The 27,825-nt window shown below is 38.1% G+C and overlaps 1 protein-coding gene across 2 annotated transcripts; it reads right to left on the reverse strand.

Moving 5' to 3' along the window:
- Nucleotides 1-100: 100 nt before the first annotated feature.
- On the reverse strand, nt 101-27,599 carry kcnn4 (potassium intermediate/small conductance calcium-activated channel, subfamily N, member 4). 2 transcript variants are annotated; one of them, XM_047359456.1, is made up of 9 exons: nt 27,031-27,599; nt 16,888-16,983; nt 15,000-15,091; nt 12,128-12,266; nt 7,879-7,989; nt 4,091-4,212; nt 2,924-2,993; nt 746-912; nt 101-603 (listed from the first exon to the last, which is right to left on the reverse strand). In XM_047359456.1, the coding sequence occupies exons 1-9, from the start codon at nt 27,430-27,432 to the stop codon at nt 600-602; spliced, it is 1,203 nt and encodes a 400-aa protein (XP_047215412.1). In that variant the 5' UTR covers nt 27,433-27,599; the 3' UTR covers nt 101-599. The 2 variants fall into 2 exon arrangements, with proteins under 2 accessions (XP_047215412.1, XP_047215404.1); XM_047359448.1 differs by having other exon boundaries at nt 15,000-15,436.
- Nucleotides 27,600-27,825: the final 226 nt, after the last annotated feature.

Consider the following 27,825-nt stretch of genomic DNA (forward strand, 5'->3'; position numbering starts at 1 on the left):
TTTTAATTCTTGGTGTTTAATGTTACATTTTGTATCCTCCGTACTTATTGGCCCAAAATCACCAGAGCAAAGGAAAATAATAACGCCACAACACTTGTTAGAGAATGTGTGAAAATTTTAGTGCTTGTAAACAGAAATCATTGGAATAACCATTAAACAACAATACAGTAAAGAAAAACAATTTATGAGGTTTTGCTGAAACCTAAAGTGAATATATGGAAATTACCTCAAAAAATAGAAAAATATATAAAACCTCAAATTCCACAGGAATAAGGTATTAATAATTATTCATACAAACTCAGTTTAGACTATCTTTGGTATTATAATGCAAACCACAGTTCTTTCAGATCAGTTCTTTGTGCACAATCACAAATACATTTGCCACACAGTACAGCAGACTTCCCGAAACACTCTCAGATAATCCTACTATCTGTAATTTTACAGCTTGAGTCACTGAGCACCGTGTGCGGCGCTGAACCAGTGGATGAGATGTTTACGCTGTTCTGGAACAGTTCTGTAGCACCTCTGGGCGGCCAGGATTCCTAGATGATGTAGAAGGAAATGCTACAGACACTTGGTAAAAAGTGTTTGCAGCCATGTCACCTGCAAAAGAAGCAAATGCAATGAAATAAAACTCAATTTCCAAAGCTGGGACGTTTCAGTTCAGCTACCACATCCTGCCATGTGTGTGATATCAGCAGATCTGTGCAACAGCAGCAGCCTCACCAGCAGCTGTGTTATTTACCTGATCTCTGGGTTTCGGTGACGTAGGACCTCAGACAGCAGCTCCGATGTCTGCTGGAAGCAGCGAGTCAGCTCGTCTAGCTTCTGCTCCATGAAGAGGATCCTCTGTTCCAGCTCTCGATAAGAGTTGTTCCAGTTGGCGCTAAGGTCACACATGATCATCTGCATCTGATAAAATCCAGTGTACAAAGCAAATGTTTTAATTCTTAAATCTACAGGGTATCTGGAAAGTAATCACCGTGTTTCATATTTTCATCATTTTGTGATGTTACATCCTTATTCCAAAATGTATTAAATTTATTTTTCCCTCAAAACTCAAAATACAACACCCCATAATGAGAATATGATAGTTTTTGCAAGTGTACTAAATGGAGGTGCCAGGTCTTGGACGGGCAGTGTGCGGCAGTAATGGTACGTGGCTTTGCTTTGGTGGAGGGGCTGGCCTGCCTGCTTGGTGTGGGGCTTATTTCCTCCCCACCACACTCCCTGCTGGTGGCTGGTGTCTCTGCCCGCTGGTGTATGGGTGGTTTCTGGTGTCCGGGGCTGGGTGCTTTCGTGTGTGCCGGCTCACTCCCGGTGGCTGCTTGCCAGAACCTGGGCCCTCTGGGTCTGTCGGGCCTATGCTTGAGGGGATGATGTGCCCCGGGGTCTTGGGTCTCTGGGTCCGTGGCTGGCTCTGCTCTGGCTGCCGGTGGGGCCTGTTGGCTCGTCGCTGCAACTCCCTGGGGCTTCTGCACTGTGGCTGCTGGCTGGTTCCCGGGTGCTCTCTTCTGCTCGTCTCTAGGGGGGTTGCAGTAGTTCCGACGGTGGTCATCCTAGGGTTCCCATGCTCTGGGGGGCATTTGGATGTCAGTGGCTCAGATCTCCTCCGTGTCTGTCTCGAGTCCAGGAGGGCAGGTCTGTGGCTCATCACACTCGCTATTGCATATTTTTATTGAGAAACCTTGCATTACACAAATGCACTCAGACTTACACCCACAGGTGTTTAGATTCAGGTGTTAACAGATACACAGATGTTCTATTTTTAGCCGCAGTTACCACTAAATACATCTGGCATTCATTAGTACCGTGCACCTTTCCGTAACATTGCTGCTGCTATATATGTTTCTGGAGGTGTAGAAGCAGTCTTCTTTGGTGTTATCTTGTATTCTCTTTACTCTTCTTTCTCTCCATTATTCTTTTCTCCTACCCATTTCATTTTTCTTTTTCCTTGATGTCTCTCTCTTCTTTGCTTCTTTTTTTTCTTTTCATTTCTGTCTCTGTGGCGATTGCAATTGAAATAATCCCAAAGCAGTTTCTAAGCTCCACCTGTGAAAGTAAAAATCTGTGTTTCTTCTTGGCACTGAGACAACAATTATGAGTGCAGCTCTGACGAACAGGTGTTCACAGAGTGCTGTATCCATGCATTTTAATCAAATGTTCAGTGGAAGAAAGAAGTATCGTACAAACGATGCAAAAGCAACAGAGATAAGTGCAGTTTTGAGATGATTGTGAAACAAAGCCCATTCAAGAGTTTGGAGGAGATAAACTAGGCTGGACTGGGACTGGAGGGACGACTGTGAGAGACACCTCACACAGACGTGTCCAAGGCATGGGCCGTTTAGTGCACTTCACGAATCGCTATGCTGACAAGTTTTATGTCAATGCTAATTCAGTTTTCCAACAGGACTTGGCACATGCCCACTCTGCCAAAAGTACAGATACCTGGTTTCATTACCATGGAACCACTGTGCTTGACTGAGAAGCAACCATAGAGAACCTATAGCGAGTTGTCATGAGGAGCATGAGAGACACCAGACCTCCAACAATGCAGTTTACTGTCTGTTGTATTATTGTTGCTGTTTCAGGGTTTAATTTTAGTTGTACACTTATAATGCATGATATTAAGCAACTTTCAGTCAGGAAAGAAAACAGTGAGCTGGTTTCACTGAGATTCTTCCAAAGAGCTAAAATAGCCAGATGTAGACTGAATTACACTCAACCCTCCATACTTGTGCTCTGTTTAACCCTCAGCTTATTTTCCATACACTGTATAAACTGTACATTGGTGGTTCTCTTTTTTATTCCATTGGCTCAAAATGGATCTGGACACTGATTAGAAATAAAGAACACTGGAGCAATGTGTTTTCTTTTACCTTTGATGTTGAAACAGTTCATAAATATTCCAGCTGGCATTTACCTTTGGAAGGTCCACCATCTCACTGACATAATCTCTCAGTTTTCTTTGTTTGAGGCGTAAATGTCGAAATCTGTAGAGAAGTAATACAAAATATATATATTTGTTAGACCTTAGTAATGTGGATGAATTTCAAACATAAACTGTATTATATCATTCACAGTATTGCACTCAATAGACAGAAGTGGATACAAATTTGTGATTTCTTTAAGCATAAACCCTGCTTTTGGACTTAAAGTAATTATCTAAAGCCAATTATATCAGGTTTTTAAAAGGTCCAGTCAGGAATCTGAATTGCTCATATACAGAGAGTTTGTCCTAATTTGATACAAATACACCAGTCCTGGCACAAGATGTTCCGGTTTTGGGAAAAGATTATGCTGACGAATATTCCACTAATCAGCACGGAGAGGGTCATGCTGAGTTTGTTAAACAGCTGTAAAACATTGCCAGAGGTGGAAAACGGATAAATTATAGCGCCACAGATGGACGAAAGCAGAAGTACAAAGAAAACAGATTTATGGAAACCAATATTGTGATTGGTGCTTGGCGGCCGAGAACATAATGAGGTGATGGAGTCTCATAACAGTAGACAGTAATTCCCGAGGTGTGGAGGTTCCTCCCACTCTCATACTTTCCACAGGGTGTTTATTTGTAATGGTTCAGCCCAGTTTGAAACAGGAAGCACTGGCCCTTTCACGCAGGCTGACACAGAGTGCCCTCAACCATGTATTCCTGTTGACAGAATAATGAAGCTCACACTTCTGAGCTTCCTTGCTTGTGCAATCCACTTGTTCTTGGAGTTTGGGGCTCCCATATTTACAGAGAAGAATCAACTAAGAAGTCATCACAACACAGTGACTTGTGTTCAATGTTTTATTGATTAGTGAATCTTTAGGGATGAATGTTTTGACAGTTAATGATTTTAATTAGTTGCTTGCTGGCAGGAACTTTGACTTGGACTTAAATTAAGACTACATTAATTTTTACACATATCCTGCTTACAGCAGAAATGCAAATAATAAAATTTGTTAGCTAAATTAGCAGTTGGGGACTCAGTGTTGACACTAGGTGAATGGTCCATAAAGTACATATTCCAAGGCATTCAAACACCACCCTCTTTTAGCTCCTGCCCAGATTTAAGCACACCGCCACCACCATGCAACGTACACTCTGATGGCTTCCAGAAGGCATCGCTGGTGTCTTCGGTGCTCGTCCCGTCTGCCCTTCGCCAGATTTGCACGATGTAGCAGCCAGCATTCTCTCAGAACATTAGCAGCTGCATGCCGGATCTGTATTAGCATGCAGGAAAAAGATGATAACATCATTAAGACGAAGTCAGTCAGTCCTTAACATGTACGATGCATTGCATAGAGTATTTAAACCGCTTGAACTGTTCTACATTTGTCACGTAACAACCACAAATCTCAATATATTTTAGTGGGATTTTTTTGTGATTAACCAACACAAACTAATGCACAATTGTGAATGGTAAAATAGCTCAGTCTCAGTCAGACTGAGACTTGGTGGACTGCAATTTTCAGGTCTTACCAAATATTTTCAACTAGGTTTAAATCTAAATAATTTTTATTCGTGAATATGCCTTCATCCACACCATAAGGTTTCCAGTCTCCGAGGCCCAGTGTTCTGTAGCTTTAAGCTGTGTCTGTGTTTTAACACACCTAAATCAAACAATCAAAAGTCTTTAGCATAAAATAACTGCATGCTGAGGAAGAAAGCAGTTTATTTAGCACTGTTAGAACAGTGACAGATCTAGAAAATTGTAGGACACCAGCCCTTGAGGATTGGAGTTTGAGTCCACTCATGTAAACTATTCTATTGTATCTCTGACTTTATGATTGTTGTCCTGCCAGACGTTGAACTTCTACCCTGGCCTTTTGCAGCCTCAGGTTTTCTCCTGTCTTCTGTTTTAGCTTCATCCATCTTCCCTTCACAAAAGCATCCTGACAGCATGGTGATTCTACCACAATTCTTCACGGAGAACGTGGTGTGTTCAGCATAATGCATGTAGACAAAAAAGCTGAATTTCACTCTCACCTGACCAGAGCACCTGCTTTTACAGGTTTTGACATGTTGTCTCCTACATGGCTTGTTGCAATTCTTTCAAACATTTCTATCAATCTTGCCACTTTTCCATGGGGGGCAGACTTAAGTGCTGTGAACAGAATCTGCCACCTGAGTTGTGGATATTTGCAGCTCATTTAGACCAACCGTCTGCCTCTTAGCTGCATAAAAAATATGAAAGTTATGAATAATTTTCCTTCTACTTCCCCACGAAGCACTGTTTCAATCTATAACATAAAATGTCAATGACATACATTAAAGTTTGTGGTTGTAATATGACTTACAAATCACTCTATTGGCCAATATCCTCAACAGCTTCTTCATATCTTTTAGAAAGGACATAAAAGCATTCAAGGCAGCTGATGAAATTCCGATAGTCTTTCCTGTTTCAGATGTTCTGTTTTTGATTCAAATTTCATAAAAATAACACAAGACCCACAGCCCAGGGTCAGGTCCTGCAGCACTCTTCCCTCTGATTCTATTTGGGTCCAGCTTGTTTTCCAGCACAAATCACTACAACTGCTCTGTTGTGATGTCACTTCAGCCCTGTTGTAGTGGTTATTAATAGAGACTGTCAGTGTCCGAATCCAGATGTCTTCCCTTGTTCTCTTCAGCGGTAGCTCTTAAGGATGAATGAACATGCACAGAGTTGCACCTAGAGACAGGATGCAGCCACCAGAGAAGAGGAAATGGTTGTATTCTCCAAACAGTGCAGCTAGCGCGTGTGGCGAGGAGCTGTAGCTCTCTTTAGAAAACCTAAGGTGATGCTAACATTGCATGATGTCATACATGTACATTTCTACACACAGGAAGTTAAAATATTTTCTTTTGATTAAAACTTCTTCACATCAAAAAGCAACAATTTAAGGTTCCTTCCATGCAGGTTTACACATTTCAAACGCCTCTGCAGGCAAGTTTTACCACAAACAGTGGCGTAAGTTCAGTTTCCTGTCCATCCTGCTCTGACCTGAACTGACAGAAGCTTGTTTCCTGTCAGAGATAAGATTTTTTTTTTCTGTTTGACGCCTTGAAAGGGCTCTAAAGAACTTGGTGGGCCTCATCGCCCTCCTTTATCCTTCCACATTATCCATTTCTCACATGTGTGTGTCTTATTTGGTGAACAGAAAAGTGACGAAAGCAGAATCAGAAACAGAATCTGTGAAACATGGTGACGCATACATCCTGAAACTTTAACATGGTGGCTTTAAAAAATGAGGGAGTTTTAGGGTTCCTGCTTTATTCTTTTCATATATCTGAATCAACACCTTTAGTCAAAACTATTCAACCACAGTTTGCTTTTCAGTCCAATTTTTTAGATATTGAAATTATTAAAGGTGTTCTATATAGTTTGAATTCCTATTAAATGAACAGACTTGTCTGTGCATTAGTTGAACCTGTTTTCCCTTGTTAAAAACAAAACCTTTTTCAGAACAAATTTTTCTGAATTAACAGTAGCATAAAACACACTGTTCCCATGATGCTGACAGCAACTAAAAAGACAGACATAATGTTTATGTTGATATATTATCTCATAAGCTTCTGATATTCAAATTGTAACACAGGCAGATGACAAGCAAAACCACACACTTTAAAATGGACTCAGCAAAAGATATTCTTTGACTGATGGTATGACATTGTCAAATAGATATTATTCTAACCAGGGGTGTCTCCAGAAATGTTGGGGTAACACACCAAAACCAAACACTACAACAGCATTTTTGGAGTTTTAAATATGCTGTTGTCAAATTTTGGAGAGGGTGGGGGATGAGACATGGCAGGAATTTAAAATTGACCCACCAGAACGACAAGAAAATTACATTTAAACAGCTTACTTAAATACTAATTAATTTATTAAATAAAAGTAATTAATTAATTTAATACCAATAGTCAATGGTACCACAATCCAACAAGTCAATCAATCCATTTTTTTCCCAATAAATATTTATTTATGAGATAGTAAGTGAAACTCTAAAAAATACACATAATTAAAAATGAAACAATTTTAATATTTATTTAAATGTGAATCCATAATTCATTAAAATCATTTGTAATAATTTTTGCTATTATATAATTATTCATATTTCCTGTACAACAGTCATTCATTCAATAATAAGGCCACACAAATGCAGCCCGCATGCTACATTTGTGTGACCTCACTGAGTAAACAGGCAGGGAATAATAATACTCCCAATCGAATGGTGGCCCCAAAAAAGCAGCAGATAAAGAAAAGGTCAAATAATGAGCAGAAGAAGAAAAACAATTACCCTTGTTTTTAAGGGGTTTATATGGGAAGGAGGGATGTGCTGCTTTAACAGGGTGTATAATTTATATCTGCAGAACAACAAGGACAGTAATGATATTTTCTGATGACAAACTACTTTAATTTTTTCTTTTCTGATATTTTTCTCTTCTCCTCTGAGCAGACATTGTATAAACTGGCCCACTATCGCCCCTTCAAAGGCTGTAGTGAAAACTGAATACGGTCAAATTAACCTATGATGCTTGTCCATGAGGTCAAGCATTCACGTTTACAGATGTTTTTACGTGAAATGGATTCAAACTTTAAGTTATTATTTACACATATCATTTTTGAATTACATATTTTACAATGCTTTAAAAAACATGTACCTATATTCCTGTATCTAATGTAAGCATTAATAGTTTAATTTAAATATTCACATATAAGAATATTTATTAAACATAATTTTTGTTTATTAGATTGTGGCACTTTTGACCCTTAATAGTTCAAGATATCCTTATTTAAATAATTAAAACAAGTGGTTTGGGGTTGTGTGATTGATGCATGCTCCATCTCTCATGCAGTCAATATTTCAGCTTTTGTACACATTTGCTGAAAGTGAGTTAATACCTACCCTTTTAGAAATCTGGCTGTCCATCATGAAGAAGTGCACGTGCTTCTCTCCTTTGTTTAGTGCCAGCTTCTCAGTAACGATAGCAACCAGCATGGCGGTGCAGGCTACACCCTGAAACCCAAAAGGCACACAGAGAAATTAGCTAGGGCTTCTCCACAGATCCTCAGTTAACATTTTAAGTTTAGTCAGAAGACTAAATCATTACACTGATGGTAAATCTACTATTGTTAGAGTTTGGGATGGTACCCTTAAAGGGAAGGAGCTATGCTCATGGATGTCAATGTTGGTCTTCATTTCTTAATAGTTACTACTAATGAATCACTTTTATTTACAAAAAGAAAGGTTCTATTGTTAAATAGAACTCTAAAACTCTTTAATTGTGCGGTTTCCTCTGAGAATAGCTTGCTATTACTGAACAGGAAACTGCAGAGTTTTCCAAAAAATCCCTCAACAAACACAACAAACACAAAAAGATGTTGAACAGAACACATGCACACAACACTGCACTGAGCTCATGTCCACAATAGTTATGAAGAGTTAACCAGTCTTTACCTGGTATTCTGCGTTTTGGCTTGCAACAGAGAGAGAAAGAGAGACAGAGAGAGACAGAGAGAGGGGAAGGAGGACAGACAAAGCTTGAGTATAAGAAAGTTTCAGGCAGAGTTTTGAAATATGTTTATTCTTTACTTCAGCAGCCACCAAATATCCATCATTACATCATCTGCAAAACCCCAGAGGTACAAACTCTTTCCTTGGATCCATCTACACACAGCGATGGGCAGTACACACAGCTGTCAACCCCTGGAAACAGCTGCAGACTGATTTCTAACAGGATTGTTGAGCAGAGTGGCTTCCGGCCATATTACAGGTGTAAGTATCACTACCTTGATAACTTCCTAGACTTCCCAGATGGGAATTGGAAAAAAAATTTTTTCCAAACTGTGGGCACAGGTTTGCACGCCCTGCTGGTGTAGTCTTGCCAAATGCAATAAACCACCTAAAAATGAATATGGTGGAAAGTTTCCCCTTTTAGGGGAAACTTATAAAACAAGACAGACAGAGAAATATGGTGATACGGTGTGGTTGTTTTCCACTCTGTCACAAAGTTGTCTAAACACATCCAGAACCACCACAGATATTCAGATCTTCTTGGACTCTAATTTAAGGTGACAAAGAAGTGTCTAAGTTACTTCAAAATCCACCACGCCTCATCGTCAGTGACATATTGTTTGTCTTGCTGTATTGTATCCGTGTTTTATCACATGTATCTTTTCCGCGTCCTTTTAACCTTTAACTCTGTCCTTGACCTTTCAGTACACCTGTTACACCTCCACTAAAAAAAAAAAGTATTAATATTAATTCATATTATTCATTATTAATATTATTAAGTAATTAATAACCGTTTCACATTTTGTGAAGTTACAGCCATACACTTCAATATACCTAGGATTTTATGGGATTCACTATTTTGCCAAAAGCATGGATCGCACCACCACATCAATGAGTTACACTGTCACAATCACTTCCATGGCAGCAGGTGTGAAAGAGTCCTGACCTCAACCTTGTTGAACATCTTTGGGGTGATTTAGAGTGGAGGCTGCAATCCTTGTTTTCTCATCTAAGATTGAACACACTCCTTAACCTTGTGGAAGATGTTTATAGAATAGGTAAAGTTGCTGTTGCTGGCAGCAGTGGGTCCATCAACAATTTCACCTCATAGATTAAGAATGGAATGTCATCAAGGTTCATGTACATGTAAAAGTAGAAAGACAAATACTTTTAGCAACATGGTCTATATACAAGAATACAAAGAAGTGCATCATTGGGATTTGAAAGAAACGTTTTATATGATTTTCAAAATATTATACAAATAAAAAATTGAAAAGTTTTTATTTGTAAAATAAACATGATGATTGTAGCATGATGCAGTGGTGATGGTTTTCTGCAGAGAAGACACGGAAGCTGGTAAGAGTTGATGAGAAGATCATTGGAGCTAAATACAGGGAAATCCTGGAAGAAGCCCTGTAAGAGGCTGCAGCAGACTGGAAGTTTGGGCAGAGGTTCGCCTTCATACAGGACGACCCTCAACTTACAGCCAGAGCTACAAAATTAAAATATTGCATTCTTACTGTAGTTTGTTTTTGGGGGAGTACTTTGAATTGTCCATTTTGGGTCACATGACAAAAGGTTTGGACACCAGTGGTTTAGATCAAAGTATTTATCAAAGTATATTTGTGTCTTAGAATGGCCTAGTCAAAGTCTAGCCCTAAATAAAATGGAGAATTTGTAGCTTGACTTAAATAAATAAACACTCCATAAAACTCTGATTGAGCTTGACCTCTGTCTTTAGACAAGCCAAGCTGATAGAGACATACCCCCAAGACCTTTGGCTAAACGAGAAACAAAAGGTGATTCTAGAAAGTATTGTTTCAGGAGAGTTTGGCAAACTTATCAGATTTTTACTTGTAAAAATGTGGAAAACCCTGTATTGTTTTCCTTTCACATCAAAATCATACACTACTTTGTGTTGTTTTAAAATAAAGTCCATATAAAATACATTGAAGTTTGTGGTTGTAACATGACCAAATGTGCAAATGCTCTGGAGGAGGGAAAACCTTTGCAATCATTTCTGTGAAAGGAAATTAAACCCTGTTTAATTTGTCCTAGTTTGCAGATCATGGATTAACGACAATTGAACTGCATTGCTTTCTTGGCTTTAAATGAAGAAAGAGACGGGAAACTATGACAATTTATTCATTTTAATATGACCAAACAATAATAAACCATCGTTGGAGCTCCGCTACAATATCTTATATGTTTTGTGTACTTCAGAAAGGCAGTGGCTTCACTTACAGCTGGAATCTGTGCAGTAGAAAAGGCTTTCATGGCAGAAGCCGTATGTATCCAAAAAAAAAAAAAGTTTCCAAGCACAGAATAAACTATACAGCCAAATAAAAATAATTAAATTCAAATTCCAAATGAAATAAGAAAAGGCTCTGTTACAAAGCAAGAAAAAAGTGAAACACACCAGAGTATATACGGGACACAAACTACCAGGTGAAAAAGATGACATGCAGTTAAAACTTATTATAGAGGAAACTTTTTTTGTAATCATTTCTAAAACTGGTCAGCAGAGCAGGCTACACAATGTCTGAATGTATTTGAATGATTGTTTTGAGTTCCCAAACTGTTTTCCAGGTCTTAAATAAATAAAATGAACCTGAGTACAGTTTGATGACTGTTATAACAAGAAAGCAATAAGTGATTCTAAACATCAACTTTTATTCTGAGTTTATTATTTGATCAGCTTTCATTTTTGCAGAGCAATAAAGTTTACTATAGTTTTGTATAGTGGCTAACAAAAATGGCCGTCTGTCATTCCATATTTTATGTAACATTTTCTACCCCAGGGTTACAGAAAGTCTTGGATTACTCATTAAAGTCTCCAAACAATCATCAAATCAATAAAGAACAAATTTAACGTAATTTATATAATAGGAAATACATTTGCAGCACAAGTGATTTTGTAAGAACAATTATTTCAAAATGTGATATATTTTCTTCACTGAAGTAAATTACTTCAAATAAAGACTGGATTTAAAAACAAATTAAATCTAGTTTAAGATCGTACTGCTGCCGTAAAATATACTTTTATTTAAATTATTTTTAGACATAATGCTTTCCATGTGGTTCTGACTGAAATGATCTTTTGTTAACATTTGCTTACATCGTTTTATACTGAATCTATTACTGACTAAATTATAAGTATCCCTTAGAAATGTTTCTTCATTACATTCTAATATGTATTCAATTACAGAAATGTAATATACATCAGACTATCCAGTGTGGTTATTTTGTATTATTTTGAATGGTAGCATGCAAAAGCAAAAGAAGTTGAAAGAAGACGGCTGGTAGACCACAGCAGGACCAACGGAACCAGCAGAGTGAGAGAACAATTTATTTTTGTGTGTTATCAGGTTAGTTATCCATGCAAAACAAAAGTGCTGAGGGTACTTTTGTTTTTAATAAACAGAGAAGTGAAACAAAGATAACACATTTCCACGCCTCAAGCGCATCAAGTCAAGCATTGCTTTCTCTTGTTTTGTAACATACACAGCAGCTAATTTCCCCACAGGAACCCAAAAATGCCACCTGATAAAAACCCCAGTAGTGCCGTTTGTTTGTTTTCTTTAAAGACTTTCTTACATGTCATGTAATACATTTTCTCAACAAAAATGAAGCTATTTACCATGACACCAGTAAAGAGGCACACCCCCTTGCCACAGCTGGTCTGGGGTGCAACATCTCCGTAACCCACAGTGAGGAACGTGATGGCGATGAGCCACAGGGCCGTGTCCATTCGGCTCGTTGCCAGTGCCTCGGTACGCCTGCAGATGAGGGGATGGGTGGGAAAGGGGGGTGTGATTACCAGATGAAATGGAAAATATAATACAGGCCTTCTTATGGCTCCTGCTGCAGTTATTATGTTATAAAACAGGCTAAATTCACCTTAAAATTAATTTTTTCTGATAATTTTTCAATCAAATTTCCAGAATCCTGTTGATTTTTATCTCCAGTATCGGTAATTCCTACCATTTTTGGAATTTTTAAATAGTATGTCAGTATGACATCTTCCATGACAAGGAAACATGTTATTTTCTTTAAATTAAAGTCATGTATTAAAAATAAAAAACTTCTATGTATATGAAAACTTTTGTTATTTGTCAAATTACCAACTCCTATAATAATAAAATAAAAACTGCAACACTTGTTTAAGACCTTTAGAACATGTGCACATTTTTTAATTGATGTAAAAATTCTGGAAATCTGGAACCACAAAATAAAAGCACATTAGTTAGACATAGACCTGATGAATATTTAAAGGCATATCACCACATGAAGATCAGATTTTATTTATTGTCCCTGTTTAGGTTTGACTGACATTAAATAGTAAATGGTAAATGGCCTGCACTTGTATAGCGCTCTGAAGTCCGAGGACTCCAAATCGCTTCACACAACACAGTCATCCACCCATTCATACACACAGTCACACACTGACAGTGGTAAGCTACATTGTAGACACAGCTGCAGAAGGACAACTGGCAGAAGCAGAGCTGCCATAAAATTGGCACCACCGAGCCCTCTTGGGCAACACAGGTCTTGCTCAAGGACACAACGACTGAAACAGTTACAGGAAGAACCCTACCACCTGAGCCACAGTCGCTCATGGAGGTGTCAATGAAGGCATGAATGAAATTAATTGTTAAATATTAGGAAGTACAAAGGGGTGTTCAGGTAACTGAATCAATCCACTTCTCAGCACACCTCAGCCCTGAGGAGTTCATCACCTAATGTGTTGGTGATTATTGAGCAAACAGAATCCTGTGTTTAAGAAAGGCATGGTTCACTAATCAAACTGTCTTATCAGGGATAGAGGGAAACAAATATTACCATTATAGCTTGTAAAACATCATAAAGAACAAGTTTGCACACATGAAGAAATCTGATAAACACCTTGTCTAAGTGCAACCATGAGGATACAAGTTTCCATAACTGTCAGAACAGTTATGGAAAAAAATACCCCTGTGTTTCTATCATAGGACTTAAATGTGAGAATAGCAGCGAGGTAGTGCCAATGATTGAATCAGCAGTTCTAACAATCTCTAAAAAAGACAGAGGTGTGGGTGAACACAATGCCAAGAAGGAAAGGCATCGGCAATGACCTTAGACAAATTTTGCTGCCCATGAATCTGGGAGGAGGTTGTCTGGCAACCATCTAAAGTCCAATAGTCTAAAGATAAATTATTTAGTAATGGAAAACGTTGAAGATGGTTTCCAATTTTCCCAGTAGTGGATGTCCCAGCAAATCCACCCCAAGACCAGACTGCAGAATTTTACAATAAAACCCAGTAGCCCCATTTCAGAATCTACAGGACTCAGTCGACATGTTAAAAAAGACTGAACAAGTATGGTTTATTTGTAAGAGGTACCAGCAGAAAGACTCTTCTCTCAAAAAACACTATGCCAACGTATGTTTGCAAAGTTATCTAAGTGAATCAGAGAAGTTCAGGAAGAATGTCCTTTGGAAAAATGAAACCAAAGTAGAAATGATTAACTATAATATCCTACAGGATGTTTGCTGACAATCACACACAGCATATCAATCTGGTCATCATAAACCAACCATACCAACTGTGTGAGGATGATGATCTGTGCTTGTATGCAATCACTGAGTCGACCATAAACTCCTCTGTCTACTAAAGTATTCTACTATGAAATTTGATAAACCTCACTGACAGCTAAAACTTGGTCTAAACTGCTTTATGCAACACAAAAAATGATAATAAACAAAGTAACATATCTACAACAGAACGTCTTGAAAAGAAATTAATAAAGAGTGGCTCTAGAACAGAGAATAATGTATTTAAACTTAAATAAACTGAGACAATGTTGTAAGAAAGAGGGACATAATTTCTGTATAATCATATTACAAGAAATATTTATTTCCCCATACATGTGTTTGAAAGTCTGTATGAGATTGCACTTGTCTCCTGTAAGTGGTGGGTAGTTGCAAGTATGGAGAATAGTTGGCATAACAGTTTATTATGAAAAGATTTAGGGGTAACCGAGGCTATCATTTCGAACCTAAAACATCCAGGCCAATTTGTGCCCCCATACACGTGAATACAGTAGAGTATATATATTACAATTTAAAAGTTATTAGTTTAATGATTTCATTGTTAAGAATATTTAAATTTTAAAAATAGTAGTAGAATTTTATTTACATGAAATCAGATGAAACTTTTTCCCAATATGTGAAGACAAACCTGTTTTGTGCCCGTTTGCCAAACACGCAGGAACTTTCAAAGGGGAGAGCTCTTTTTCTGACAGAAAAAGTATCCACTTCAGGTTTGGTACTTTAGAAGAATCTTTTCAGCCGGATTTGAGGCTAGCCGTTTAACATCAAGCCAAATACCAACAACAAATTTCCCCTCAAATGTACCCCTATAGCTCTGTACAACAAACAGCCATGCAGCAGGCATCCTGATTTCTTCCATTTCTGTTCTTTCATGTTTTTTTCCCCCAAAACATATCTTCACATATGCACTCATCCCTCTTACCTCTCACATAGTGTCAGCGTCCAGGAAGCTGTAAGCCAGAAGAGGAGGATAAATACCAGCAGTGTACGTGCCGGATGTTTGTTCATCAGTACCTTAAGAACAAAGCGAAAGGTGAAGTTGATGTTGTTAAGTGAGCCTATGCTCCTGTAGGAGGCACTCAGAAGCACTTTACTGTGCAGTAGAATGGCTCTGTGGACCAGGTACAGGCGCAGGAACATGAGCATGGACAACAGCAGCTCCATGTCCAACAGGGCCTTGTCATGATGACTGGAAATACAGAGAGGAGCGGCGGAGGAGGAGTTGGCGTAGAGGTCCACTTCCCAGTACGACCCTACTGGATGGATGACACAGACCAACAGCTCCAGGGTGATCACAAGAACCCTGTGGCTTGTTATAGCTATTCTCCAGTCCACCTCTTTGTGGTCAATGATGAACAGCTAAAAGGGGGTACAGACATAGATAGAAACTATTGAAAATCACACATATTAACAGTTCACCTGTTCTGCTCATGGTTCATCTTAAGGACTATCTTTAGCTTCAGGTGATCCTGCAGGCAGCCGTTTAATTAACCCTTTAAGTGAAACAAGCCTATATACATTTGTTCTTTCAGATGCACTACACCCTTTCTGATGCTTTTGTGTCTGTGTTTCTTTATCAAACCTAACATCACGTAACATTACAAAATGCTGCTATACTAACTGAAAGTAAGTTATTGTCGTCAATACTTTTATACTTCTCTGGTTTGTGTTTCTGTGTTTTCTTAAAGAATAAGATCATTTAAAGTTATTGGAGGAAACACTTGAGAGTTAATTAAAATGTTCTTCTTTTGCCTTCTGAACACATACAGTGTGCAAAGAAATTTTATTTCGGCTTACAGGGGTCACAAGCATCTATCCCGGTTTTGATGTCCAGCCCAGGTTTAATGTAAGACAAAAACCCACACAATAATATCATGTTTATGACAGAAGGGGAAAGACGTCATTGCTGTACCGCGACTGTGGCTTTTTTGTTGGTTTTATTTCAACTTTTTCTTTTTGTTTAACCACAGTCCTGTTGTGGGTCTTTTACATTTTTCATTGAGACAAATGAGCTTCTTTTATTTTTTTCTTGCTCCGTTATAAGATTACATTCTGCCTCCTACTTCATGTCTTATTTCAGTTCTCTCTTTTTTTCTTGTTCGTTCTTTTCTTTTTCTTTTTTTGTTTCTCTTTCATTGTTATTCCTCTTTCATTGAGTGCCTTGTCTTCATTGGTGGATATTAGTCCTCAGTAACACCTCTGAAACTTCCTAGATTCCTTGGTCTATTAACATAGACCCTACTAAAGCTTTCATTTTGCTGTACATGTAAAAGCTTATGTCTCCACCCACAGCCTCCCTTCCCTTATCTACTCTTCACACTTGGAGGCAGTCCCTCATGTTTATCAGCCAGATAAATACTGTTAGTGAGAATAGAAACCCAGCAGCCTGCTAACCAACTCAGTCCTAAAAAGTAACTCAGTTTTTGCTTTTAAAGGTTTTTCACTGAACACACATCCTCCAAGGACAAAGACAGAAATGTTTTCTCAGTTTAACCTCAGTCAAAGCCCATGTATACTGACAAAACAAACTGCGGCAGCGAGCCATGTGGACTGGAACAACATCACAGCTGGGATGTAATACTTCTCCATGCAGGCTCATGTTCTCCTCCAGGCTCGTTTTACTCCTACAGCGAATGAAGTACGGCTAAACAATGTTGACGATATCATCAGTGGGCCAAAAGCTCCTTCAAAAACAATTGCCATGAAGGATGTCAAACAAAACAATGTTCTAACCGAGTTAATTTGGAAAACAATTAAAAAAGAAACAGTCATTACAGAACAAGCAGCTAAAGGGAACAAGGGGAACTCACCCTGATGTCCTTATAATGGAAAGCTATGATGAGGATTAGGAGACACCCAGTGGACAGGCTTATGGAGCAGTTGGTTACCAAGGACACTTTTGAGCCCTGCAAAGAAATTACAACAGGAGATAAAGCATGAAAAAAAGGTTTCATGTTTTTTATGAAATGTGGTTTATTTCCCTAAATGTTCTCCTCAGTTTTTTAAAGATACAATCGGGTTTTGTATATTGTTTCACTAACAAGCGTACGCTGACAATAAAAGTATAGCTTGGAAATGAAGTACAGATTTGCACTGATTACATAAAATACACAGTTCTTAAAAACATGGTTAAAATAAATGGCAATCCTTCTTTGTATTTATTTGAGTTAATCACATCATAAGAGGCACAGAGTGCACAAAAAAGCTTATAAACCTTTATTACTACATACTGCGGCAGTCAAGGGACTTTTGATAGATTTTGTGATAGATTCTGATGCTTTGAAGTTGCAAGGCATTCAGACTTATATGTTTGATTCCAGTGACCCACAAGTTATGATGCAACGGCTGCGCAATATGTTGTGAATGTATCGTGATTACAGTATGCATGTGCATTATTATTATTGCTAAGCACTGTTTAGAATGCAGTAATTGCTGGTTGATATTTTCCACGTTTCAGGAGCTCATTATAAGTCTATGTGCCTGAAAATAACTTTTGGAGAAAGTATCGTGTATTGCAGCAGTTCTGCAACACTGTCTAAATATTGAACTCATCGAGCAGGCCACTTGATTTTTGTAATGTTAGCTGAAGATCTTTGATAATGACATCTGACCCTTCCAGTCTGCTCTGATCCTCTTTACAAACCACTTTTTTAGTGTTTTTTGAAATCCATAAAGTGTTCTCACATACAGGTCCAATAGTTTGCTGAAGAATACAAGTGAACACCTTTGAAAAAGGTATTTGATTATAAAAAAATAAAAACATAGAACAAAGAAAAAAGTGGTACCTGCTCAGAAGAGCACAGAGGTATTTGCACTTTGGAAGTTTTAATTTTATGTTGAAAAAATGACCAATTTGCAATAAAATACCAATTTTCCTGTGTGTTAGTTATTATTTTCAAAATCCCTTTTAAGTCTCGAATAAGCCATTAGAGTTTTTAGTGCTTAAGCATCTTCTACATTTTTAAAGCCTCAAATTTAAACTGAGGACACAGTCATCCAACCAGAAATCCTCCAAAACACAGAGCTACTGTTCCAATATCCCTGCTTTTTGCTGCTAAAACCATATTTATGCAGTTAAGCATCCGGTTTATGATACATATCACTTTCTCTTCACTTACCCTGTGGTTCTGAAGCGGGTAGGGAAAAAGAGAAAAAGGCAGGTTATACAAATCAAGAGCTTTATATATTATGTTTTGAAGACTAATGTTGCCTGTGATGGAGGCTGTTTAAATATTTTTTTAAAGACAGACAGAAAACATGACCCAACATATGGTTACTGTTAAGCTGTTTGGTGCTTCGACTGTTTGCACATGTCTGGAAAATTGTACGATTTGTAATAGAAGCCTGCGTGACCCAGTGGCAGCACACTGCACTGTGTGTCTGAAGATATCACATAGTTTGAAATTACTGTTTCAGTCGACCACAATGGTCCATTAGCATTGTTGAAAACAATATGCAGCAAGGAGGAAATTATTAACTTCTTTCATCTGACAGTCTGGAGTTACTGTTTGCCCAGGGGGAATGTGGACAAACAGAAGGAAAGGTTTTTTAAGTACAAAAATGACAGCTTTCCAACAAGGAATTGTAGCCCTATAGCTTTCCTGCAAGTGGCCTAACTTTTGTTAAAAATCTAATATTGAAAAATAATAAGATCACTTAATATGTCACTATCACTCAAAAAATCTAAACATTTCATTGTTAATTTACAGTATTGACAATAAACGAACATTAATCTCAACTATGGCCTCCAGCTGAATTCTAAGGACTACAAAATTAGGTCTTCCTATCAGCATGGGTGTTTTACCTTACACAAAACAGTCAATAGATTACTAAGTAAAAAATATATATTGAAAGTCTGAATACCTACAGGCAGGACCAGATGTAGATGTTTCTACGTTTCTTACTGAGAACCAGTTTTGGAGCCTAAGTTTGCTTTATGCATGTAACTTACGACAGATTGCTCGTTAGGTACACACTAACTTCAAGGTTTTTAGACCCTGTCTGCCAAAGGTGGTGATTTTAGTCTGTGACTTAGACTCACAAAAGCCTAAACTTCAGACTAGACTTGCACCTCATGAACAATCTTCATCTCATGTAATCCGGGATGAAAGTAAGCCGTTAAGTATTGACTATTTTAGTAAATAATTAATGTTGTCCCTTCTGGGATACAGTAGTGTATACAAATGAGTGGTTTTTTTTTTTTTGGTAACATTAACCACAACACCTTTTAGTTCCCTGCAATGTTTTTGGACAATAATTTTCATTAAATGGAGTTAACGGCAGCTTTCAAGTTCATCTGTTTTTGTTCAAAGAGCAAGTATTTATAATATTTAGGACAAAGACCGCAGCTTTGGCAGGATGCTCCTCTGAAATGATCGGATTGATTTATTTATCTGTGATGCTCACGAACCGTCAATTATTATTAGCTCATAGCAATCAGGTTTTTTTTTTCTGTAGCATTTCAATAATGACCAAACTGAAGTCTGTCATAAATAACTCTGGGTCGTTTATAGACAAAAAACGTGCCTCTAACATCTTATTCTCTCACTATTAAGCTAGCATTGTTACAAATAAAGACACAGTTCTTAACAATAAAAGGGCACCTGTTTGAGAAATATGACACTCAATGATGTTGATTTATTTCTAAAATTTGAACTTAAATGCATATTAATATTTTAGTGGGGAAATGTTCTGTCTCACTCATTTTTAAAATAACCTTTTTAAGACGTTCATCATAAACACAGCATGATTTCTAGAAATCTCTTTCTTCACCTATACAAAAAAAAACCCAACCCAAAACGCCACGAGTTCTGTATGTGATGTACAGTGTAGTCATTAAAATGTATAAAAAACAAGGATTTGGAGCATGCGCTTTTTAAAGCTACCTTGGAGTCAAGTACTTCCAGTGCATAACTGGTGCTTGTGCTTTCTAAGCACCACGTCTTTGTATTTCCACTGCCCAAACCCTAGCAACAAAAAAACAGCTATCCCTGCACCAGTTTGACAAATAATAGCTTTTGGCAGCAACTAAGGGCGAGATCAGGAACAGCAGCCAATCAAAATGTTGTGAGCGCCATGTTTAAAACTCTGGAGTTTATTTTTGTTTTTGCTCAAATTTTGAATTCAAAAACATTAAAATCACCTTGGTTCAATGATAATAAAATGTCAAACATCAGAATGACCCAAGAATACTGTCTCCTATCTTATCGCAGTTTAGTTTGAAATCAGTTACAGCTGCACTCACACCCAGAGCTATCGTTATAAATAATATAATTTTTGTGGTTAAATTGTCTTCATGCTCAATCCTTCACAAAAACACAGAATAAAACAGGGGGAGCATCAGACAATAAATAAATGAGACATAAATAAAGACTTTCAGGTGGTGGAAAAGCTGGCTCTGGCACCAGTCAGGGTTAAGAACTGGAACTTCTTTGGTGGAAAAGCCCTAATTGTTCATAAATAGCTGCGGATAAATTACGTCTGCGGAATTATGTTTCCAAAGACATAAAACATTAAAAAAATATTGTGTTTTCAAAATATTTGAAAAATCTTTGATTTTTCTACCTTCCTGGTAACCTCCTGCTGAGCTCCACCTCAGTCTATAGGATGCAAGCTTGGATCTGTTTGACTGGTCTGACCGACATTAACAAGAATTGTGCATTGCTGCTTTTTCTGCTCATATCATTTACCTGACGTGTCTGATGGTTTCATAAAAGAACAATTACAACAGATCATTCTTCTCTTTCTGCTAAGAGAACACAACAGGACATATTGTGATTGTTGTCTTTCCACATATGCCTTGAGCAGAGATTACAGTAATTGTTTCTAATGAAAAAGGAATAAATGATTGTATAATGAACCAAAGTGCTGAAATGAGCCTGCTTGTAATGGAATACTTTCCACAGCGGGAAACTGACAGCTGCAGGCAAAGATGCACACACTAAGGTTGGCTCACAAACTGGAGGAACCGAGCAGAGATTGCCGCACCACCTCATGACTGCAGGTTAAACGGCACCTTTAAACATGAGTCATACGTCACAGAGTAAAAGATGAAACTTTGGTGGAAGATTTAAACAGGAAGTGGTTTTTGCTTAAAAAGAAAATTACAATAGTTTGAACTTGGTGAAGCCTGAGTGTTGGTGGTAGTGTGTGACGTCCGTTGGCAAGGTACGCTGTTTTCCACAGTTTCTGCAGTAGCATCCACGTCGTGTATGTTTCATCCAGGACTAATTAGGAGATCCCACAAAAGCATTTCACCAAGTGCCGTTACAGAGACCTCAACAGTGAGTATTTTCAAATGTTTCTGTTACATTATTCTGTTGGAAAAAGTTTTTCAGAAGGGTGAAGCAAATGCGGGTTTTCCGTAGGAGATGAGACAATCGACTGTCAGTGGGACAAACCATCCAGGAAATAACTAAAAAGAAGATGAACTTAAACCACAAAATGCACAGCAAAAATATAAGCAATGTAGCATCTTTCTTATGCACTAAGCATGTTTTTTTTCTCCAAAATTACAATTTAATAAAAAAATAAATGATTTCCAATCTATTAACTCCCAAATCTGAATTTGGCTTTCAGAGTATTTTTTCTATTTGGTCCTTGACACAGATAATTATCATGCATGTTATCTTATATTTTAATATTCAAGAAAACTCGTATGTCTAATTCAAAACTCAAACATGGCTTGGTACTGCAGATGCCTACAGTAAACATTTAGGCATGTTTAGGAGTTAACCTTTAACAGAAGTCAAACACTGGATCACAGTTTCAGGTATATGCTTTGTTTTTATGAACACAAATTAGTGCCGCAGGTTATTTGAATGGATTCTGCACTTTGCTTGGAGATACAGTTCAGTAAAATCTCTGTGAAATACGTTCACATGTGGGATAGTTCTGACTCACATGGTGACTCCATTCTTGCTTGTTTGTGTAATAAACAATACTCATCTTTAATAAGGAGGACAGGTATAATTAACACTGTATCATATCATGATTTTAATATGCGTGTATTACAGAGTGCAGGCAAAAAAGTCAATGATTGACCTATTTTTCAAAAATATGCCACTATAAATAACTTGTTATATTATAAAAAAATGCAAAAAGTTAAATATTCAATATAATATTATTATATAATATTCCTAAATGAAAATACAATTTATGACTAAAACCCTCTAAAGTTCCAACAAAGGTATTCCTGTCATGATATGGTTTTGAAAATTAGTTTCTTTAGAATTACAAAAAAAACTTTTTGTTTAAAACTGATATAAAAATCTTTGCAATGGATGTAGAATAATCTTTGTTATGCTTTACAGCCTCTCAGCTGCTTCATGCAAAATGGAAAAAGGTGAAGTCAGAAAACAGGAAAACACAGTGGATGATGGGTTGATAAATTCTGAAATTAAATATCCAGCAATGACAATCTATTGCTTCCTCTCATGGAGAAGATGTTTACATTTACAGTTTAGTGGTGCATATTGTAGGACTTTTGTCAGAAGAAATGGAGGCCCACACACTCATCTTGATTCCTCATATAGGTTGTGTTTGTGTACCCTATTAATCTGATTACAGTGCAAAATTCCCATTCCTTCACCTTGAATTTTTCGCATTTTATCTCATTACAACCACGACTTTCAATACATTTTGTTTTTTTTGTTGATTTTTTGACCGACACAATATAGTGCACAACTGTGAGGTGGAAGGAAAATGATACATGGTTATGTCATGATAGCCCTAAATAAAATGCAGTGCCAAATACCTTAAGAAATAGTTTGTTTAGCAAATAGAATTAATCTATGCGTATTTTAATGTCAGTATAAATGCGCCTGTTCTTTAAGGTTATAGAACAAACTTTGAAAATGTTGTGGAGAACAAAAATAAAAAATAAAATGGCACAACTGCAAACCTACATGGCTGTCCACCTAAACCGAGAGGCAGAAGCAGTCAACTGGTCCATAAAAATTCTGAGGGAGCTGCAGAGAGACACATGTTAGGTGAAAGGATCTGATGACAGGACAACTGTTGCCATCTCTACAAATCTGGCCTCAATAAAAGAGTGGCAAGAACAAAAGCCATGTAAGTGACATGGCAAACATGTTGAAGAAGGTGCTCTGGTCAGATGAGACCAAAATTGAACTTTTTGGCCTTGAATGTCGAGGAAAGTAATATAGAACATCATCCTGAACATACTACTGCCACGATGATACACGGTGGAGGCAGCGTTAGACTGTGGGAATACTTTTCTTCTGCAGGGACAGGGAAGCTGATCATAGCTGATGGGAACACAGACATTCTCTGTCCAATCTGACCTAGCTTAAACAGTTTTTTCCAGGACGAATCGGCTAAAATTGTGCAAAGCTGGTGGAGACATACCTCAAAAGACTTGAAACTGCAATTGTAGTGGTTCTATAGTGAATCAGAAGGCTGAAAAAAAAATGCCAGCTGACAATGTGGTGCAGAACACGTTACAGATTTTCTTTGGGAAAAACATGGAAAACCATGCATAATTTCTCCACTTTTTCCACATTACCATTGTGTATTGCATTGTGTTGATCTATCGCATAAAATCAGAATAAAATACGTTAAAGCTTGTGGTTATGATGTGACAAAAGGTTCAAGGGGTATAGATATTCTAGCAAGGCACTGTAAATAATGTGTCATGTGTGCCTAAGGCACATTGTTGCAGCTGTCAAATGTTTTTAACATTTAAAGTGCCAGTTTTTGGTTTCCACCTTAATTTTTATTTTCTTTTGACTACGAGCCGACAAGTTTGGAATCACAAATGTCTGAGTCATAGGAGCTCGTCAAAACGTCAGTTATCCTCGGCCAGTCAGTCTAAGTTTGAAACTGTAAAGGCTTTGTTAGCAAATTAGACAAAAAGATGACACAAGGTTGCACACAGGAGCACACTGTCATGGCGAGACCCATAACCAAAGCCGGAATGAAGAGAGACTGTTCAGACTGGCAAAGCAAATGCCATAATTATAAGCTAAATGATGTGGAAAGATAGCCTGGAGTGCTGTTAACAATCTTGCTGCAGGGGAAGAGGTAAAATGTGGAAAAATACGACAGAAATAGACCTGTTTTCATGCAAAACCATGTAAAACTATGCACTTGGAGGGGTGCTGATACCTTTAACAAAACAGTCCCAAAATATGCTGCAGCATAATTAGAAATTAGTTTGTATATTTTATTTAAAATAAGACTAAGACAATCCAATAATGAAGCAGTTGTTACTGACAACGAGCAGTAAAGCTTTCAGTCATGACTTGGACATCATGCAATGTATTGAGATGAATGGTCACAACAGTTATATAATTTAAATCAGTTGTGCGGAGTCTCCAAAATAGTAAGATTTAACTGTGCAACAGAGCACTTTTCCAGTGTATCAGCATTTCCATGGCACCAAGATTTTATGACTGTTTTCAGAAATGATTGGGTAACACCTGTTTTCTGTTCATATTGAGCTGGAAAATAAATTTTTGCCAGTGGCATCTCCGGTTCCAACTCCCCGAACAAATGCATCAGGTGTATATCAGGAGTCCCTGCTTCCTTTCTCCGAGGCGTTCAAAGACGTGTGGCTGATGTTTGCTGGAAGCGTGAGGCCCTTCGACACTGTAATCAATCACCGCTGCTTTACAGGATGAAGGGGGTTGGATGCTCTGCGGCTCGCATGAGAACTTTTTTCCACATGTTGAGCTTGTGTGTTGCTGCTAAGAAGTTGGAGGGTGGGTGGGTGGGGGGTGGTTAATAATTGGTTGATTGTGTGGCCTGGCATTGTTATCCAATGAGATCTGCATGTTAATGTCATGAGACTGCGCTACCAAAGCAGGGATCTGAAAACGGACTCACTAATCAGTGGGTCAAAAGGGGTCAAAGCCCAGGGGCAGAGTCTGCTGCCAAGCTGCATGGGGTTTGTGTTGTCTGCTAATCAGGAAACTCCTTTTGACAGCAAAAAGAAGGAGTTATAATGGATGTTTAGTCTTTGTTGCATCAAATATAACCTTTTTTGAACTGAAACATGTCAAAACATTTAAAGTCTGAGTTAAAAACTAGACTAGATGCCGACCAAGTTAACTTTCGTTCCTCTGCAAAATATGGAAAGAGGGCTGTAGTTTTGTTCATGATGACTTGATGACCCACAGCAAAATATTTTTAAACAGCTGACAACACCCAGTGGAATTATGTTACTGTCTAAGATGACTGTTTTTTGATGCAGATGTTGACCCAAATGTGTTCATTTGAAACTTATGCATATATAACAGGAGAAATAAAGAAAAACCAATGAATTTTCTCTGCAAGTTTAAAAATGCAACTCAGTGTCAGTCAGTCAGTCATTTTCTATGGCTTATTCTATAGTGGGTCACGGGGAAGCTGGTGCCTATGTCCAGCAGTCTATGGGCGAGAGGCGGGGTACACCCTGGACAGGTCGCCAGTCCATCGCAGGGCAACACACAAACAACCACACACACACACTCATTCATACACCTAAGGGCAATTTAGAGTTGCAACTCAGTGTGTCACATATTTTTTAATTGTCCATGGTGTCAACATACTGTATGTGAATTAAACTAAAAACTGGTTGTATGATATTGTTCTTTATCCTGAGGACTGTAGCGCATAAAAGAGAAAAATGTGCTTCTTCATCAAAGGTAGGAGTTTTGAATTCAACTAAAAATGAAGGAATTACAAGATCATCGCCATTTATTCATCAAATCAGATGTCTCTTTATCTTTTTTTTTTTGTTTGTTTTTATTAAAATTAAAAAAGGCCATCAAAGGACGTGTAATTGGTTGATACAGAAAATTAGTTTTGATGCATTTAATGAATACAAAAGTGCGTTAAGCAGTATGTTTACGTGTGTTCAGGCAGAGGCTACACCTGCATCCATCAGTATCACTCAAACTGCTGTCACACTTTCATTTGACTGATAAACAGCATTTGGTGTGTTATTTAATAGATATAGAAAGTAAAATCATTATTTACCGAACAACTGTGACAATTTACAAATTAGTCTTATGTCATCTAATTAAAAGGTGCCTTCAAGAGAAATCTCTGTGGCTCTGTTGACATACTTGTTCATTTCAAACTTCTATTCCAAATTGTCAAGACTTATTTAGTAATTAGGGACTACAAGATTAAAAGAAATGTCAGTATAATGTAAAAAAAACATGCATGTTTTGGTTAGAGGAGGGAAATGATCACATGATTTATCATGAATGTTGAAAAAAGAATTGTAAAAAGAATGAATAATGCTAAAGTAATCAATGACTTTCCTAAAAGTTCTTTTTTTTTTTTCTTGCCTTTTAAACATTTTTTTTATTATTATTTAATAACATCATTTAATACTGAACAAGATGAAACTGAAACTTTAAGTTGTCTTGGGAAAGAGGACAGGAGCGTTTAGTCACTGATTGTTTGTGTTCTTTGTTTTTGGGGATTTTTTGACAATTCTTCAGCCATGAGAAAGATTTTCCAGATACAGAATCCGAGTCTTACGAGGCTGAATGTCTGAACTGCATGAATCATTCTAATTGTGTAACCTTATATTACAATTCGCCCAGAATCTATGTCGTTTCTCTTACCTTTTGATATCAGAGAGCAGTTGTATGTTTGATGTTGACCACACACCCATGTGTGATGTAGCCTGGGGCCCCTGTAATGTGACACTTCCAAGCAAACGAATTGACATCTAACCCTAACTCTTTCCAACATCATTTTCAAGGCAAGGGTGGAAATAAATTTATTTTGTCCTAATATACCAGAGTTCACCTTACCGAGCAAAGGTAAAAATCATGGCAAAAAAAATAAAAGTAATGTTGGAAACGTTACTATTGCCGGATTAGTAAATTATCCGGCAATAAGTAAATAAATCTCTGAAATCAGTGGTTTTCTTATAAAGACCTTTGACTAATTTAAGTTTTTATTGAAAATAGTGGGCTGTGTGTGCAACCTACCGGTTCGTAAACATAGGGGCATATTTCGGCGTGGATTATCATCAGCAGGATCCCCACCAGAGCGGTGCCCAGCGCCAGCGCGCAGAGGCGCTTCTTATCCTCTATCAGAAACTTTCTGTCTATCAGTCTGCACAGGTCGTCTCCCTCCATGTGAGTCGCCCGCTTCCCCATGGGTGACAGCGGCACTGACACCTCTGCGGAGTTCGCGCAGTTTCGATTGAGCAGATCGTCGCAGCTGACGCAATCCATCTTATTTGACAGGCTGCGGTTCGTGAGCTCCATCTCCAGGGCGCACACCAGATCTCGGCCGTCCCCTCTCGTCTCCCTGCCGCGACTCTCAGCTCCTCCGTCGTCCGCCCTCCTGCTCCCCGCAGCTGTGTCCTCCCGAGTAAGGGAAGGCATAGCCCGTGGGGAGAATTGCGCATGGGACTTTCTCCTGTTTGTTGCTCGCTGGAGTTACGGAGTCATAGAAAATCTTTGTCTCCTCTGTGATGCCGAAGCAACCCGGCGCCGCGCTTTTACGCACACTGATGCCATCTGCACGCCGCTCGGGGCTGCGCGCTCGTTTGCTTATTATTCTAAGAACGTGCGTCAGCGCGTGCTGGTGCGCGCGAGGGTGTAAGCTTCATGCGTGATGTGTCCACAATGTTTTCTACGCCCCTTTAAACTCAAGTCCAGCAATGCAAGTTAAAGAAATACAGCGGACTGCAAAAGTAAAAGTAACTTTTCACAACAAACTTCAATGTGTTTCATTTGGATTTTTCCGACAGAACAACACAAAGCGTACAGTAATCC

The sequence above is a fragment of the Girardinichthys multiradiatus genome, chromosome 3, assembly GCF_021462225.1.
Source record: "Girardinichthys multiradiatus isolate DD_20200921_A chromosome 3, DD_fGirMul_XY1, whole genome shotgun sequence".
Lineage (NCBI taxonomy): Eukaryota > Metazoa > Chordata > Actinopteri > Cyprinodontiformes > Goodeidae > Girardinichthys > Girardinichthys multiradiatus.

Excerpts from the sequence above, each read along its gene's own strand:
- kcnn4 (XM_047359448.1), bottom strand. The coding sequence starts at position 27,432 with ATGCCTTCCCTTACTCGGGAGGACACAGCTGCGGGGAGCAGGAGGGCG. Across the intron at positions 7,990-12,127 it reads GCCTCTTTACTGGTGTCATG|GGTGTAGCCTGCACCGCCAT; the intron begins GTAAATAGCTTC and ends TTTGGGTTTCAG. Across the intron at positions 913-2,923 it reads AGATGGTGGACCTTCCAAAG|ATGCAGATGATCATGTGTGA; the intron begins GTAAATGCCAGC and ends GGATTTTATCAG.